The sequence below is a fragment of the Gymnogyps californianus genome, chromosome 16, assembly GCF_018139145.2.
Source record: "Gymnogyps californianus isolate 813 chromosome 16, ASM1813914v2, whole genome shotgun sequence".
In the NCBI taxonomy this organism is placed as follows: Eukaryota; Metazoa; Chordata; class Aves; order Accipitriformes; family Cathartidae; genus Gymnogyps; species Gymnogyps californianus.
In genome coordinates this window covers 11234020-11248182 of record NC_059486.1, presented here as the reverse complement: position 1 = coordinate 11248182, position 14163 = coordinate 11234020, and the positions used below count along the sequence as shown (strand labels likewise).

At 37.2% G+C, this 14163-nt stretch overlaps 1 protein-coding gene across 2 annotated transcripts in view; it reads left to right on the top strand.

The window, feature by feature from the left end:
- The window catches only part of GLT1D1 (glycosyltransferase 1 domain containing 1), a 55691-nt gene that overhangs the window by 38908 nt on the left and 2620 nt on the right, over nt 1–14163 (top strand). For both annotated transcript variants that reach the window (XM_050906710.1, XM_050906708.1), the window contains 3 exons: nt 1233–1276; nt 2812–2932; nt 8970–9068. In XM_050906710.1, the coding sequence (XP_050762667.1) occupies nt 1233–1276; nt 2812–2932; nt 8970–9068 (264 nt within the window). The remainder of the gene's footprint in view (nt 1–1232; nt 1277–2811; nt 2933–8969; nt 9069–14163) is intronic.

The following is a 14163-nucleotide window of genomic DNA, read 5'->3' as shown; positions in this document are numbered from 1 at the left end:
TTTCCCCCCTGCTGTTACCAAAAATACTTTCTTAAGCAGTTATGCAAGCCTTTTATTTCTTGCGTTCAGTAGGAATTAATTCCTTAGTGCAACAGTGATTCGCTTGAGTCTTTCAATTTATGAAGCCCTATTTTCATGAAGTAATTAATCTTGTGTCCAAAGTACACAATTATAGTTATACAATAAATTCTGACTTTTTTCCAGAAGAGTTTTCTAAAATGCTTTGTGAGTGTTCTACATCTCATAATGTGAAAAAAACCCCCACAAACCAAAATATTAGCGTGCATTAAAAAAAATAAGCCATGTTGTTCCCAGTACTTACAACTGCTGCATGCTGTGCAAGCTATCATAAATTAATCTAATATAGTCAGTCAGCCTTAATAAAAAAAGACTAGTTCTGTTGTTAATGTCTAGTTAAGGATTTCCAAGATCTGTTTATTTCTTTTAATCATGTTAAATGAAAATAGCAGACATAGTTAAGCTTTGTAAATAAACCTGCTGGAGTTAATTGTCCGGCTTAGACAACTTTTTAATAACTCTAGCATGCCTTCATGTTAGACTATATTTTAGAATTTTGTATATATTAGTTTTCAAACAAATATTTCTGTCAGTGCATAACATCTGAGTGTCTCAGTTTACATACGGATTGCTTCCTGTGTTAACTAAAGCCTGAAAAATTCCTTTCCTTCCTCACATTGCTTACTCCATACATAAAGGGACAGACAATTGCTTGGCACATCAGTGCATTGTTCCTCACTTAGACAGTAAGTTGTCAAATCGGTCATTTGAATCGTGTTAGCCTTAGCAGAGTCATCTGAAAACAGTCATTCATGTTAAATAGATCTAGCTCTAATTAGAACCTGCAGCCAGAGGGATGTCAGGGGAGAAGAAATGGAACCTCCCCTTCTGACAGAAGCCCAAAGCTACGCTGCATTAGAGGAGTCACTTAAAGGTTTAGAGTGGAGTAGTCAATTCACACTCTGCTATACTGTGCACTCACCCCCCTAGCTGGGTATTCTAAGTGTCAGTCACTCATGAGAGCGTTTGTCTGAAGAGTCAAATGTAACCACCCAGTTACAGATCTGTGGTATGATTTTAAAGCTCAGCACATTCATGCATTTAAATATTTTAGTGAAAAATGTGCTAAAATTTATTTTTCTTTTCTGGGTATTTCAAACATAGGCTATAGTGCTAAAGTAACGCCATATACCTGTGTGTATATTCCTTTCTAGGTTGATCCACTTTTTACAAGTGAAGTTAAGGAAAAAGTTAAAAGGTAAGAAGTTAATGTTAAGCCTTTTATCTGCTTGAAATGAAAGCAATTGGCTGACTAGCTTTTAAATCATGTGCATAAATGCTCTTTTGTATATACAAATGAACATACATGCACAACTCTCTATATGGCTAACAAATGTGTTCTGATTATTTGGCATGTAACATTCTCAGACTAGGTATTCTACGCATTTTAAATTTTAGAATAACCAGTAGATCTGGTTTTAGAATAACCAGTAGATTCATGTTTTGTGTTATGTACATCTGATTTAGTGTGATTTATATTTATTATTCTTTTGAGTCTTTTCATTCTGTCTTTCATCCTAGCTTCTGCAAGATTTTGCATGCTTGCTGTTGGTGGGTAAATGAGTAGATGGACAAGATAACCCTGGGTAGCTTTTTTCTGTCCCTAGTTTATATGCTTCCTGATTGAAGGATATAAATGTTAGAGAAACAAGATTTTTTTGTGTGTCTGCAGAATCTAGAATTGTCTGACTTGAACAGAACAACCATGTTATCACTGATTGATAATATCTGATAATAAAATCTGCATAAAATATGTTTTGCAATTCCATTTTTGGAGCAAAAGATAACGGTTTTTGTTTTCTATCACGTTATTCATGGGAAACATGACTCCTGTAATCATGTATTTATACTCTGGTTGACGTAGTTATTTATCTCTATAGAAGCTGGATGTTACTGCACAATCAGAAAAGCAATGTTTAACAAGGTCTAGTTGACAGGGAGCTGGTCTTAATGTCAAATGCACTTGTGTTTCCATCTGGCTTAGTGATCTCATGTTGAGGTTAAAGAGGCAGGAGCAGGCTCATCAAGCGGAGGAGATGCTGGCTTTTCAAAAATGATCACCAGTCTTAAAGATCTCATTCACTTCTTGTGAGACTGAACTAATTACCCTATTTTTCCACCCTTCACCCTTGATTCAATTGACCTTGATTAATCTGAGGAAGATAAGGACAGTAGAAATGTAACCATGCAGAACAGAGGAGTGCTTATAATAAAAGAGGAAGCAGAAGAGATCTTTCAGAACCACATTCCATTCCCAAAAGCCAGCATCTCAAAAGTCAGTATCTCCTGCAGTTGACCATTCTGATGATCGCACTCCATTTCTCTAAGTGTTTAAACAGTGTGTTTTTCATAAATGCCTGCATGCATCCTCCCTATATTACACAAATTCTTTAAGGGAAAATTGCACCCCTATCCATTGAACTCAGCTCCTTCATTTATAAGACTGATTGTGGTTAACAGAGCATGGTGTTAAGTGATCAACTATAAGACTCCAGAATAACAGACGATGAAGTGGCAGATACCAGTGTATACTGTATTGAGTTTATAACCACATTTATAGACAGAAAGCTAACCAAAACATGGTAAAGTGGCTTGCCCATGGGCAAGTGATTGTTAACATCAGAACCATGCCTGAATTGCTCTGACCACCTTCTATCATTGCCCTAACTTTTAGGAAGAATTGTTAGAGCACGTTCTTAGGAGGTGTCCTATTTGTGTGCATTTTATTTCTAGGGCACCTGGAGTACATTTATTACAGGAGATGCCACAAGATGATCTTCATGCTGCTATGAAAAGGTGCTTTGCTGTGGTGAACAGCTCCATTTCAGAGGGGATGTCTGCTGCAATTCTGGAGGTAATTGCATCTTAGCGGTAAGGTTTTTCAGTGAGGTTACACTGAATCTGAAATCGCCTTTTATCACTGGAAATGTGTGTCAACATTTTATGTCCATGTTTCAAAGCTAGCAAAGACAAAACTAAAATATTTCTTTTTGCAAGTGTTAGTAATTAAGGTTTTCTTCCCTTGAACTGACAGTTTTTTATGCTTTGTCTATTTATTTTTTAAAGCACAGAATGTAATTTCATCAATCCTGTTAAATTAACAATACAGACTTGAGATATAAGAATCATTCTGATTTACTGGGGTTGTCACTATTCTTGATTCAACATCCACTTCCTTATAATGTTGCTAGAATAGACTTTCATTTATTTTTACATCCTTTCAAAAAGCAATCTAAGAGCTGTATTTGGTTATTTAATTCTGAAATGATTAATGAATGAATGACACGCTCAGTTAATTTTTTTGCCATCAGTACTGAAAATTAATAACCAGGTTTATTTCGTACCTGTCAAAGTAGGGCACTGCTTAGTATCAAATACTTTCTAGGAAAAAAAAAAATGTACTTAAAGTGGAAGTTCTTTGGGGAGACGCCTTTTACTATTCCATTTTTTTTTGGTGACTGCTGAATGTTGGTTCGTGATGATCTCAGAAGATCACAGAAACTATTACATGATTTGTATTAATGAATCTCCTATTTCTGTTTCTAATGAGTAATCACGTGTTGCATTTCCAGCGTGCTTTTCTTCCACACATCTAAAAGTCCTCATAAGTAAGAACTAAGTGAGCATTGTAAGAATTATGAAAGTTAGATAATGGTAAGATAGCAAATGTGTATTTCCTTTCTAAAATGCCAGTGCTCAGAGGTGGAAGCAGATGCTGTTTCACAGCAACAATACTCTATAAACAACAATAACTACAGACTGTGACATTTCCAAACTTATCAGTGTGGCAGGCTAAACAAATTTTGTGTGTTCGGTAGTTGAGACGAAATGGAGTGTACCACACAGTACGCAGCCACAACTAAGTCAGTGACCCAGAGAAGTAAAAGTTAAGTAACTGTCACCTCCTCTTCACCAGTTACATGTTCCCTTCAGGACTACTCACGTAGCAGTTGACCAAAAATCAGTCTGATTTATTTCCTGAGAGTGTCAGTGAGTTGGGGGCGGAGGGAGAGGGAAAGGGGCGAAAAAAGCAAACCAGAAAGACTGTTAAGAGACACAGCATCTGCAACAGAAGTGCAAGTGTGCTTGGCCTGATACAAATTGTTATGCAAACTCAGGACTGACGGGACAATTGGTATAGTTTTCCCCAAAATTTTCCCATCAGATCTGAGCAGTTAAAAGGGACTTTCCTTAGCTTTTATCAGGAGAGGGAGCAATCTTGTAAGTTCAGTGTCTTAACAAATATGTGGTAACTCAAAGCAAAAAGATAATGCCAGTTTACTTCAGAGGTAATGTTGAGCCTGCTTCAGGAATTATTGAGTTTTGCTCTCCTCTTTTGAAGCTGCAATTCTGACAAGTTTTGAATCTGATAACAAGGAGTCAGGATTTTCTTCAAGCAGTATTAGGTCTTTAGTTACCTCTTGAGGAACTACCTGAAGCTTGCCCTTTTTAGTACCTCAGACCTGTTTGAATTCTTCTTCTGAAGTTACAAGGGTTTTGGTATTGTACGTCTGTTTACTAGACAGTTGTACAGTGGGATTTGATGACATGTTTATGAAATATCCTACTGTAAAAATCTCTTTCTCAGAGGAATTGTCAGTCTACTAAAGTCAAGTCTCTGCTTGAGATGGCCAGCAGTAGGAAGGGCCATCTGTTAAGTTCTTGTTAAATTAATAAGGCAGAAAAATATGTATAAAAATCTTTTGGTCCTAGGCTGGAGATAACATCTTGCTTGAATTTGGAAATGCAACTTTCATTCTCTTGAAAGTTCAAAATTTAACAAGGTCATGAATCTGTAAACAGTATTTTAGTATGAGATAAATATATAATAGATAAATGAGATAAATATATAATCATATCTATTTCAACCTGCCTTAAGGTATGAAAGAACTAGAAGCCATAACTAATTACTTTGTCATCTAGTACTGATATCTCAGAGATGCCATAACTGATCTATTTTCTGTTTGGCATTTGAAGAAGAGAAAACAAGCATTATAGCAAGTGTTTAAAATATAGCTCTTCCTCAGAAAGCTCAGGAGTTCTGCATGTTTCTGGGCATGGGATGGTGAAAAAGGCACTACTACTGGAAAATTTTATATGATGTTCTCTATATAGTTGGTAAGAAAAAGGTTTTGACTCCAGCATCATTTCATCAGAGTACTTTTTCTGTGCTCTCAAGAGTATTCCAGCTGTTGTAAAAATCATTAGATGTTGTTATGCTTTTACCAAAAAAGAGCCAATTTAAAAAAAATCATCATAGAAAAGGAAGATGGCCAGACTCTATTCTGCTGTAGAGCAAAATCCAGTCCTAGACAACATGTGAAGTATAGACCTAGTAGTTTGGAATATAAGCCATAGCAAACTATAAAAATAAAAACATAAAAATGAAGGGATGTTGTAGAGCAGTAAAACTGAAGAGGAACCAACAGAAAGATGCATAGGCTAGGAGGAAGAAAATGAGGGACAATCCAGAAGACAAAATAGTAAATAAAACCTGTATTTATAAGCCTTATACTGTGGGTTAGAAATGCTTATTGTGTACCATGCTTCCAAAGCTGAAATTTACACCCTGCATCCTTCTGAAAGCATTAAAACACATTTGCAGTCAGAATAATGTAACAAAACAGATGGCCAATGGACTAAAATGTTATTTTATGCTATTATTTGTGGAACCTAGGTCAGTAAATTATACATATTTTCAACAATGCAAATGATTCTTTTTACTGCTTAAAAATAGACTAAGTACTAAATTAAATTCTAAGCCACTTCATGCAGTAATTATTTACAGCCCAATCCATTTGTTTAAGGCTAGCTGGTATAAAGGCAGCCCCTCATCTTATGTGTTTGGCCATCTGTTCTGTCTTTCAGTAGCTGTAATTCATTGGTACCTATGTGTTTTGGGACCTGGAAGTTCTCTTATGTAGCAATTACTGCCCTCCAACTCTATGAGACAGAACAAATGTCTTTCCCTTTAGAGTTCAGAAATTACGGAATATGAAATATAAACTTAGTGATCAACTTCAATGAATCATCAACTATGTAGCATGCAGAAATAGAAGTGAATGAACATATCTTGAGACAAGTTGTTTTTTTAAAATGTGTGCTACAGTCCAATCTAAACTGCAGTACAGCAATACCGTGCCAGCCTGTGCAACCACACCATCAGGTACAGTCCGACACAGAACTGCCACAGGCCACTCACACACGTATTTGATGTTCACTATCGATGTACGGCCCAGCGGCACAGTGTCCACTATTCATTGCATCTGACATGCTCGAATCCAAACTCCTCTCTGTCTTGCAGGTAACTATTTGTGGGGATAGTGGCACTTCCGACTGTCAGTCCTGGGGTGGTTGTGCTGTGTTTTGTATGTTTTCTTCTTTCATTCTTTCTTTCTGTCTTTTTTTTTAATGGTGTTCTTTCCCTTGAATGGACAATCGCTTGTTTGGAAAGTAGCCAGACCTGAAATACTCTTACAGTTTTGTTTTTTAAAAGGAGAAGTACAGAGAGGTGAGGCAAGGGCCTTAGGCAGGTGACAATGAATGCTGACACACTTCACTGCCACTATGAAGCTCTTGATTTTCAGTTCAGAAGTTCAAGTAAAATGTCTTCTTTCCCTGTTCATTGAACGTGTTTGAATGAGGTCAACAGCCTGCAAACTGAACACAAGGGCATTTAAGCCTGTCAATAGGAAGGGCTGAAAAAGAGCTGAATCAGAAATTCTGTCTCTCTTGGAGATGTTGATGCTTCTGTGGGAACCCCGTGTTAAGTCTATAGTTGGGTAATTAGAGCCAAAAGCAACTTCCTCGACCTGCAGATTCAGAACCTGGCGGGCAGAGTGGGGCACCGATATCTCTCATTTCCTGGGTGAACTTTGAAGTTCTATGAACTTTCCTGTACTGATAAGTAGATACTGTCATCGTATGTTTTTGTAAATCTACCTTTGGAAAACAGGCTTGTTTTGTTTAACAGTGAAGTCAGAGCAAATGACAAAATAATTTCTGGATGACCAAAAACTGTATTTCCTCTCACCAAAATGACTTTTTTTTATTTTAAAAAAAGCTGTTTCTCAACAACTTTAGACACTTAAATAAATTCAGAAATCTGGTCTGTAGTTTTTCTGTTTCTCATTTATTTATTCTGGTTTGTGTTCGCTTCATTAATCTGTTTGTCTGAATTACCTCCAGCTGATCCAGTAGTTTCTGATACAAAGTGTAGAACAGATTATTTCATTAAGGGTTATTACTATTTTTAGAGCTAACTGCTGCAAAGCAGATGTTCGTGCCAGAAGGACTATAGAATTCCTATGTCCAGAGTAAATTCATCTGCAGTGGTGACTTAAACAGTGTTTCTCTTGGATATTTTAAGCTATTAAGACACGTTGCTAAGTCACAGCAGTCCCTCACTGTTCAAAACATAATTGGTTCTGTACGTTGTCAGCCAGGGTATTTTTGTCTTCAGTTTTGTCCGAACTATAAAAAAGCATGGTTTTCTCCTTGGAGTTTTGTTTTCTTGCTATGTAGACTGAAGCAAAATTGCTCCCCATCCAGGAGCGTAATGACAGTAATTAAAAATGCATTCACTCTGAAGTGACAGGGAATCAGTCTGAAACAGATTGAAGATTTGGGGGAGTGAATTGCTTTCTCGTTTGACACTGTGATAACTGTACAATATGAGTTTTTCTGGTTTTACAGTCAGTGCATCTCGAGACTTCCAAATTCCTCAATAGTAATTAAAGTTTCAGATCAGGATATGCGTGAGTAACAGAGTTGAGTGGCCAGGGTCTGCACACTAGTTACTTCAAAATCTAAGCCGTATTTTTTAAAGCTGCCAGGCATTAGGTCTCTTGGAAATGGTTTACTAGCTTTGAACAGATGCTGTGCTGTGTCTCTGCTCCTGATTCTGCAGGCAACCTGAAATGCTACCATGTTGCGACCCCGCACTTCCTTTCCTTTTTTTATGTATATACGTACACGCACACATACATATACATACAAATAAATGAATAAATACATCAAGTAACCAGCCCATAATTTCTGTGGAATCAAATCCTACTTATTCAGATGTATTCCTTGGTCTCTGAGGAGTCCCATACCAATAGCTTTGTAGATAATAAGTTTTGAAAGCGTAATGTGTTCTGAAAGCATAACCTTTTCTCTCCTCTCCTTGGTATAGTTCAGTCAGAAGCTGCATCACTGCATACTTCCCTGCAGTCCCTGAACGCTCAAAGTCTAAGACAGGCTATAGTAACAGATGCTGTTGAAAGAAAAACTCCTTCCAGAGTCCTATATGACCCATAGGAATCAGAACTGAGGAGAAAGAGCCAAGTGATTTCCACGGTCACCTTCACTGTCATTGAACTGCCCACAACTGTCCAGTTCTGCACGTTATAGAAAGTCTGTGAAAAATGTGTTTTAATGGAACAAGAGAACAGATACTTTGTTCGGGAGAACTGACTTTTTGTGCTGTGAACTAATCTTCTCATCTATGCACAATAATGGTAGGAGTTACAGTGACAACCTTTGGTCTGAATTTTAATTTTATCCTCTTCGAGCCTGCCATACGTCAGGAGCTTCCAGTGAGAAACAAACTGCATACTTTGAGGTGGAAAAGAATAAAGGATGAAGCAGCTATCCATTGACTTTCTGGATTGATTGCTTCTGATAATATGTTCAAAGTTACAAGATAACAAAAATATAAACAAAATATTTCAGAGAAGTTCCATATAGGAGTTCACCTTAGACATGGTATTTTTCAACTTAAAAATTGGAGAGATGGGAAAGAAGTTTGGTTTGTTGTTTCTGCTTTTCATTCTAAAATCGTCATCGTTAACATCTCAAAATCCCTGAATCCTAATAAACTGTTGTTTCCTTTTTCTGTATTCCTCTAGGCAATGGATTTAGATGTTCCAGTGCTGGCAAGGAACATTCCTGGGAATGCAGCAATAGTAAAACATAAGGAAACAGGACTGCTATTTTCAAATCCCCAGGTAAGAAAACAACAAATCCTTAGACTTTTCCCTTCCAAAGGTTAGGTTCATTTTCCATTACATGCTTGTGTCTGTCTGGAAACTTGGCTTTTCCTCTCAGCAGTTTTTCTCAGATTCTCCTAAAAACCTGGGTGTTAGACTGCCTTGCTTAAAGCTCTGCTGTTGTCTCATACTCACTTTGCAGTTCACTAAACTTTTACTAGGGGTCAGCCTTGCTGAATGTTTGTCTAGCGGGTGCTGCTTTAGAGCCTGCCATCTGAATGGGGCTCGGTTCTCATCAACTTGTTGCACTTCAGTTTTGAAGGTTCCATAGGCAAACCCTGGAAGAGATGCAATGCATATGTTATATTTCCCTTCAAGTACTAACTGAAATACGAACTCATATTAGACAAGCAGTAGCTAACCAAAAGAGAACTATGAGCCTGAAGTTTTAGATAATACATTATCTATAATTTCTAGCAGTAAGTGTTAATATAAAGCATTATTAGGTCCAAGATACTGCTCTGTCAGAAAATAATTAATGACTAAAATTCAGTAAAGTGTTAGAATAGAGTTTCTGTGAAGATAAGTAAGAGTGGGGAGAGAGGGAACACTACCCATATTTAAATGCTGGAAATTTTCATTTCAGTGTATTTTCCTGCATTATGGCTTTGCTGTTACATATCCGTATATGTTGTGGGAGATGACTTTCAGACACAGATTCCCTCAGTGTTTTTATCCAACTCAAGATTAAAAAAACCGTACTAGAATAGTCTATTTGATAATTTTGCAAAGTAGAAAATGTATCATTTATTTACTTTGTGGGGTGTATGATTAATGCATCCTATTAAGTTGTGTTTCAGGAAGGTGAATTCTCTCGGTTAGTTTTGGAGGGTTTTTTAATAGAAAAATTCTTGCAGCTCATGGTTTGTTGTTTTTTTTTTTCCCTGGAATATTCAACATTTCCAATGGTTTCTACAAAAAAATTTCTTTGTTAACTTCTGGAATTTATTTTGTTGCAGAAGCATTCCCTCTTCTTGCAATATCCTCTGGAAATGGGGTACTTCCAGGCTAGTGGGAGCTGAGATGTAAAGCTATTTATAAAATTATTTGTACATGTATTCCCTGCAAAAAGCCCATTAACTTCCATATGCTTCTTCAGAACTTCCAAGGATATATGATCATGTTGAACACACAGACTGATGGCTCTCCTGATATTAATTCTGATACATTCTGTTGTTTCCCTCAACATGCTGGTTACATTTGGCTTGGAATTCAAACACATTATTCATACCAGACCCAATTAGCTTCATCATACATCCTTGTAAGAAGCCTCTTCTGTGAGCTCCAAGCATCCTACATTCCAAATGTTTATTTGGAATTCAAGATCAATTAAAAATATACTATATATTTCCTCACTTAGAGGAAAGTGCAATTTTAAGCACAGAAGTAGTCCCAGTGACATCAGTGACTCTGTACAAATGGCTAAGGACTTTCTTTTATATCAGAACTAGAGTCACAGGCTGTAAATATGTCTAGAACACTATAATCTTAGTTTATATAAACCCCTTCTGTCTGAGCTCCCTTCTCTGCAACATGCTATGCCAAAGGACAGAAACTCCACTATTCTACCGCTGCTTGTTGACCCCCTTTCTGCTGTTACTCTATCTCAGAAGTCCACAGGATCTCGTTTAGGTGAAGATGGTAACTTGCATTACCATATTAGCTATCATACTCCTAGGTAATATTTGTACTGGAATCACTAATGTTTGTGCAGTTACCCTTTCTTAGAGAGGAAAGTAATATCCCTGCTTTCCCTGTAAAACAGCAATTGCATCTCATTTAATAAAAGCCCTTTTATACTTTCATTGGTGTCAAATAATGTAGAAACTATCAAAGTTTGCAAACGGGTCAGGAAAACACTTGTTTACAGGATAATACTTTAATCCCACTGCAGAGGTGTTGAAAAACTTTCTTCTTGCAGAGATGAGCTCAGAATGCCAATCATCATCACTCATGGTTTTAAAGATAAAGTAACCATTTACTCCTGTTCCTTATCTCCCCAAACCATATCAAATACAGTTTTTAAACCACTGTACACAGTCTGTCAGAGGTTGAGAGTTATATTAGATCAAAGAAATGCGATTAAGTTAGAACACTTACAGTTTCAAGGTATGCCTCATATTTTTATTGTTGGAAGAAGGAACAGTCTGCCCGTGGCACTTTGAATACTGCCTTAGAAGATTCAGTCTGACAATAGGGATCGGAAAACATATGTTCTGGTAAGAAGTTTTCTGGGTTTTGTTACTCTGATTACTTTGACATCTTAAGTATCTGGTAAACTATTTTCTGCTGTAACCTCAATTGCGTCAGGTTAGTTAGGGAAAATACTTTTAATCATACAGAGAGATTAGTCCTGTGTTCAGGTGCTTCGGAAAGTCTGTCTCTGTCTTGAAGAATCTGGACCACCAAAGGTTAGAAAATGTCAAAGAAATTTTCATTGCTAAGTTTAGTGGATCCTGTCTGGTTGTGATGATACAGACTGTATCATAGGTCAAGAGTAGAAAACATTGCTTATTTTCAAGTTGTTACTGATCTAGGGAGGGAAAGCTTTACAATACAGTTAGCTTAGATAGGAGCAATTGTGTCTGGTCTGTGGACTATCTCATCTTTTGAAAGCTAAATTAGAGGGATGTAAATTGACCATTACACAATGAGAATTAGCTTGAATTGTGAATGCTGTTGGTTTTCTTCTTTTATTCTTGCTGAAAGTGAGCTTTTGTGGCTTACAGGAACGTAGGAAATTTTGTGTGTAATTGTAGTCATCATTAACCATTTGCACATAGGCTGAGGCTTCATGACGAGAAGTAGAGAAAGCCTTGCCAATCACTGAAGACAATACTCGGGTGGAAACAGTTAACGTAAAAGTGAAAGCAATGAAACGTTTTGTCCTTCATACTACATCATCTGTGCACATTACTTTCAAATCATGGTTTGATCCTGCCACTACTTGAATTTGCAAGTTTATGGAATATTTGACACTGAGTTAATGGGACCTGAAATAAAAAAAATGTGAGAGATAAAACCAGCCAGCGGCTATTTGGGCAATAAATAACGCAAAACCATGTTAAAAGGGAAGACACAAAGAGTTATTCAGCATCCTAAGTTTCAAAATTATATGTTCAGCATCTGTAAAAGCTCACAGGGGGAGTGAAATAAACAGGAGGAGGTAAATAAACTTCAAAGCCAGTAAGAGAGGGGCCAAGCATAAACAGAGTTTGAGAGAGAGCGGGACCTGGAAAGACTACTGTTAGCAGAGACAGCTTTTGAAGTGGTAAGAGGGAAATGCAGCTCAGCTGAGTACAGGCAGCAGTACATTGAAGGTACGTTGGTCCCTGCCAAACATGGGTCAACGCCATTTCTACCAGGGCTTCAAGCCAGAATATAGCCGAAGTTTTTAGACCTTTGAACCTTCACACTGAATAGACTAATTTGCAGTTTTTGGCAGTGCCAGCAATCACTGTTCATACTCCCCTAGAAATACTGGCCCATCCCCCTATGAAGTACCCAGATGTGCCAGCTAACTTCTGAGCTCTGCCTGCCACTAGGTAGATCTGTCGCTATTCTGAATTTACATCTGGCGTTTGCCTTCCCTGGGGTGATTCTCTGTTGTTTAAGAATCATGTTCTTTTATCTGCTGAAGCTGATATGAAATGGTTTAATTGCAGACTTACTTTCATTATATAAATAATATATTAACCATACATCTTATTTTCATTATGTGTGAGCTGCGGCACCGGTGTAGTTCTCGTGGTAATTGAAGGAATATTCATTCTTTTTACTCAGTGCGCTCATTTTCTAGCTTTATCTCCCAGATACCTGTATTTCTGGGTCTCTGCAAAATATTATACAGAATTTCTTTTAGCTACTATATAGAGAAGCTGACATTTTCTTTAAAGATGATTGGTCAATTTACCAGGAGAAAAATGTATTATGGATGTTGCTGTTGAAAAATGCCTGTGTTTGAAATGAAGTACTACCCATAAAAAGGGCACGTGTAATACCAGTTCTGGACGTACGAAAGATGATCTTCTCCCCTGTTTTTTCTGGGTTGTGGCTAACTACTGAGGTTCAACTTTTACACTGTGCTTTTCTGTCACATGTATAGTAATTATACCCATTTCTGTATGTGAATAAAAGGCTTATTAGAAATATGGATGTCCCCCAAGTAGTAAGTTAGCATGCATATCACCTCCTTCATTTTGGCTGCTGAAGTGCATACTGTTACGTTTGATAATTGAAAAGTAATTTGTGAATTTTGCCCCTCTTTCACCAAAAGTGAAGCTTACTTCACATTTACAACAAAATATGAGTGCACAAATATTTATGCAAATATCACTTGCACAAATACTTACAGCGTAACAGCTGATAAAGAGACACGTTACCACACTGTAAGTAGTTTGTATATCATAGGCTTCTAGAAAAGAAGATTTAAATGCTCCATTGTCTGAAAGAGCTCTGAGTTCTGAATGTCTGCATTCTGCAAGTGGGAGCCCATGCCTCAGACTTACCACAAAACTACAACTGAAATGCAAGTCAGTTGTAGTTAAGGGAGACACCTGAAAAATGAAGTTATTGCTATCTAAAGCTGAGCATCCAGAACTGTAAACAAGCTAAGCCAGCTGCTTGAAGAGTGTGAGGCAAAACCCAGATAAGTCATGGTGAATCTTCCCATTGGCTTCCAGTCAGATTGCAAGTGCCTTGTAGGTGGTCACATTTGATTAGTAGGAGAAGTAGGGATAAAGCTGAGAAGTCCTTATTCTCCATCTCCTGGTATTTTTCCATTTGCTTTTTCTCTTTCCTGTAGTTTCTCAACTTTTATGCTTTGGACTCAGTTTGGCATTTTCCTGAAATTATCCCCAGCATTAAGTATTGTAACTGTGAATAAGGATCTCATTTCTTCTATCATTTACATGTTTCCAAGTTTTTGTCCTCTACTTCCACATTTTAAAAGAATGCTAATAGGACTACCTGTCAAGAAATGTTACATTGCTGCTTCTGTTCTTAGGTAATTTACATAAATTATTTTTAAACATTACTTTAAATAAAATCCTCC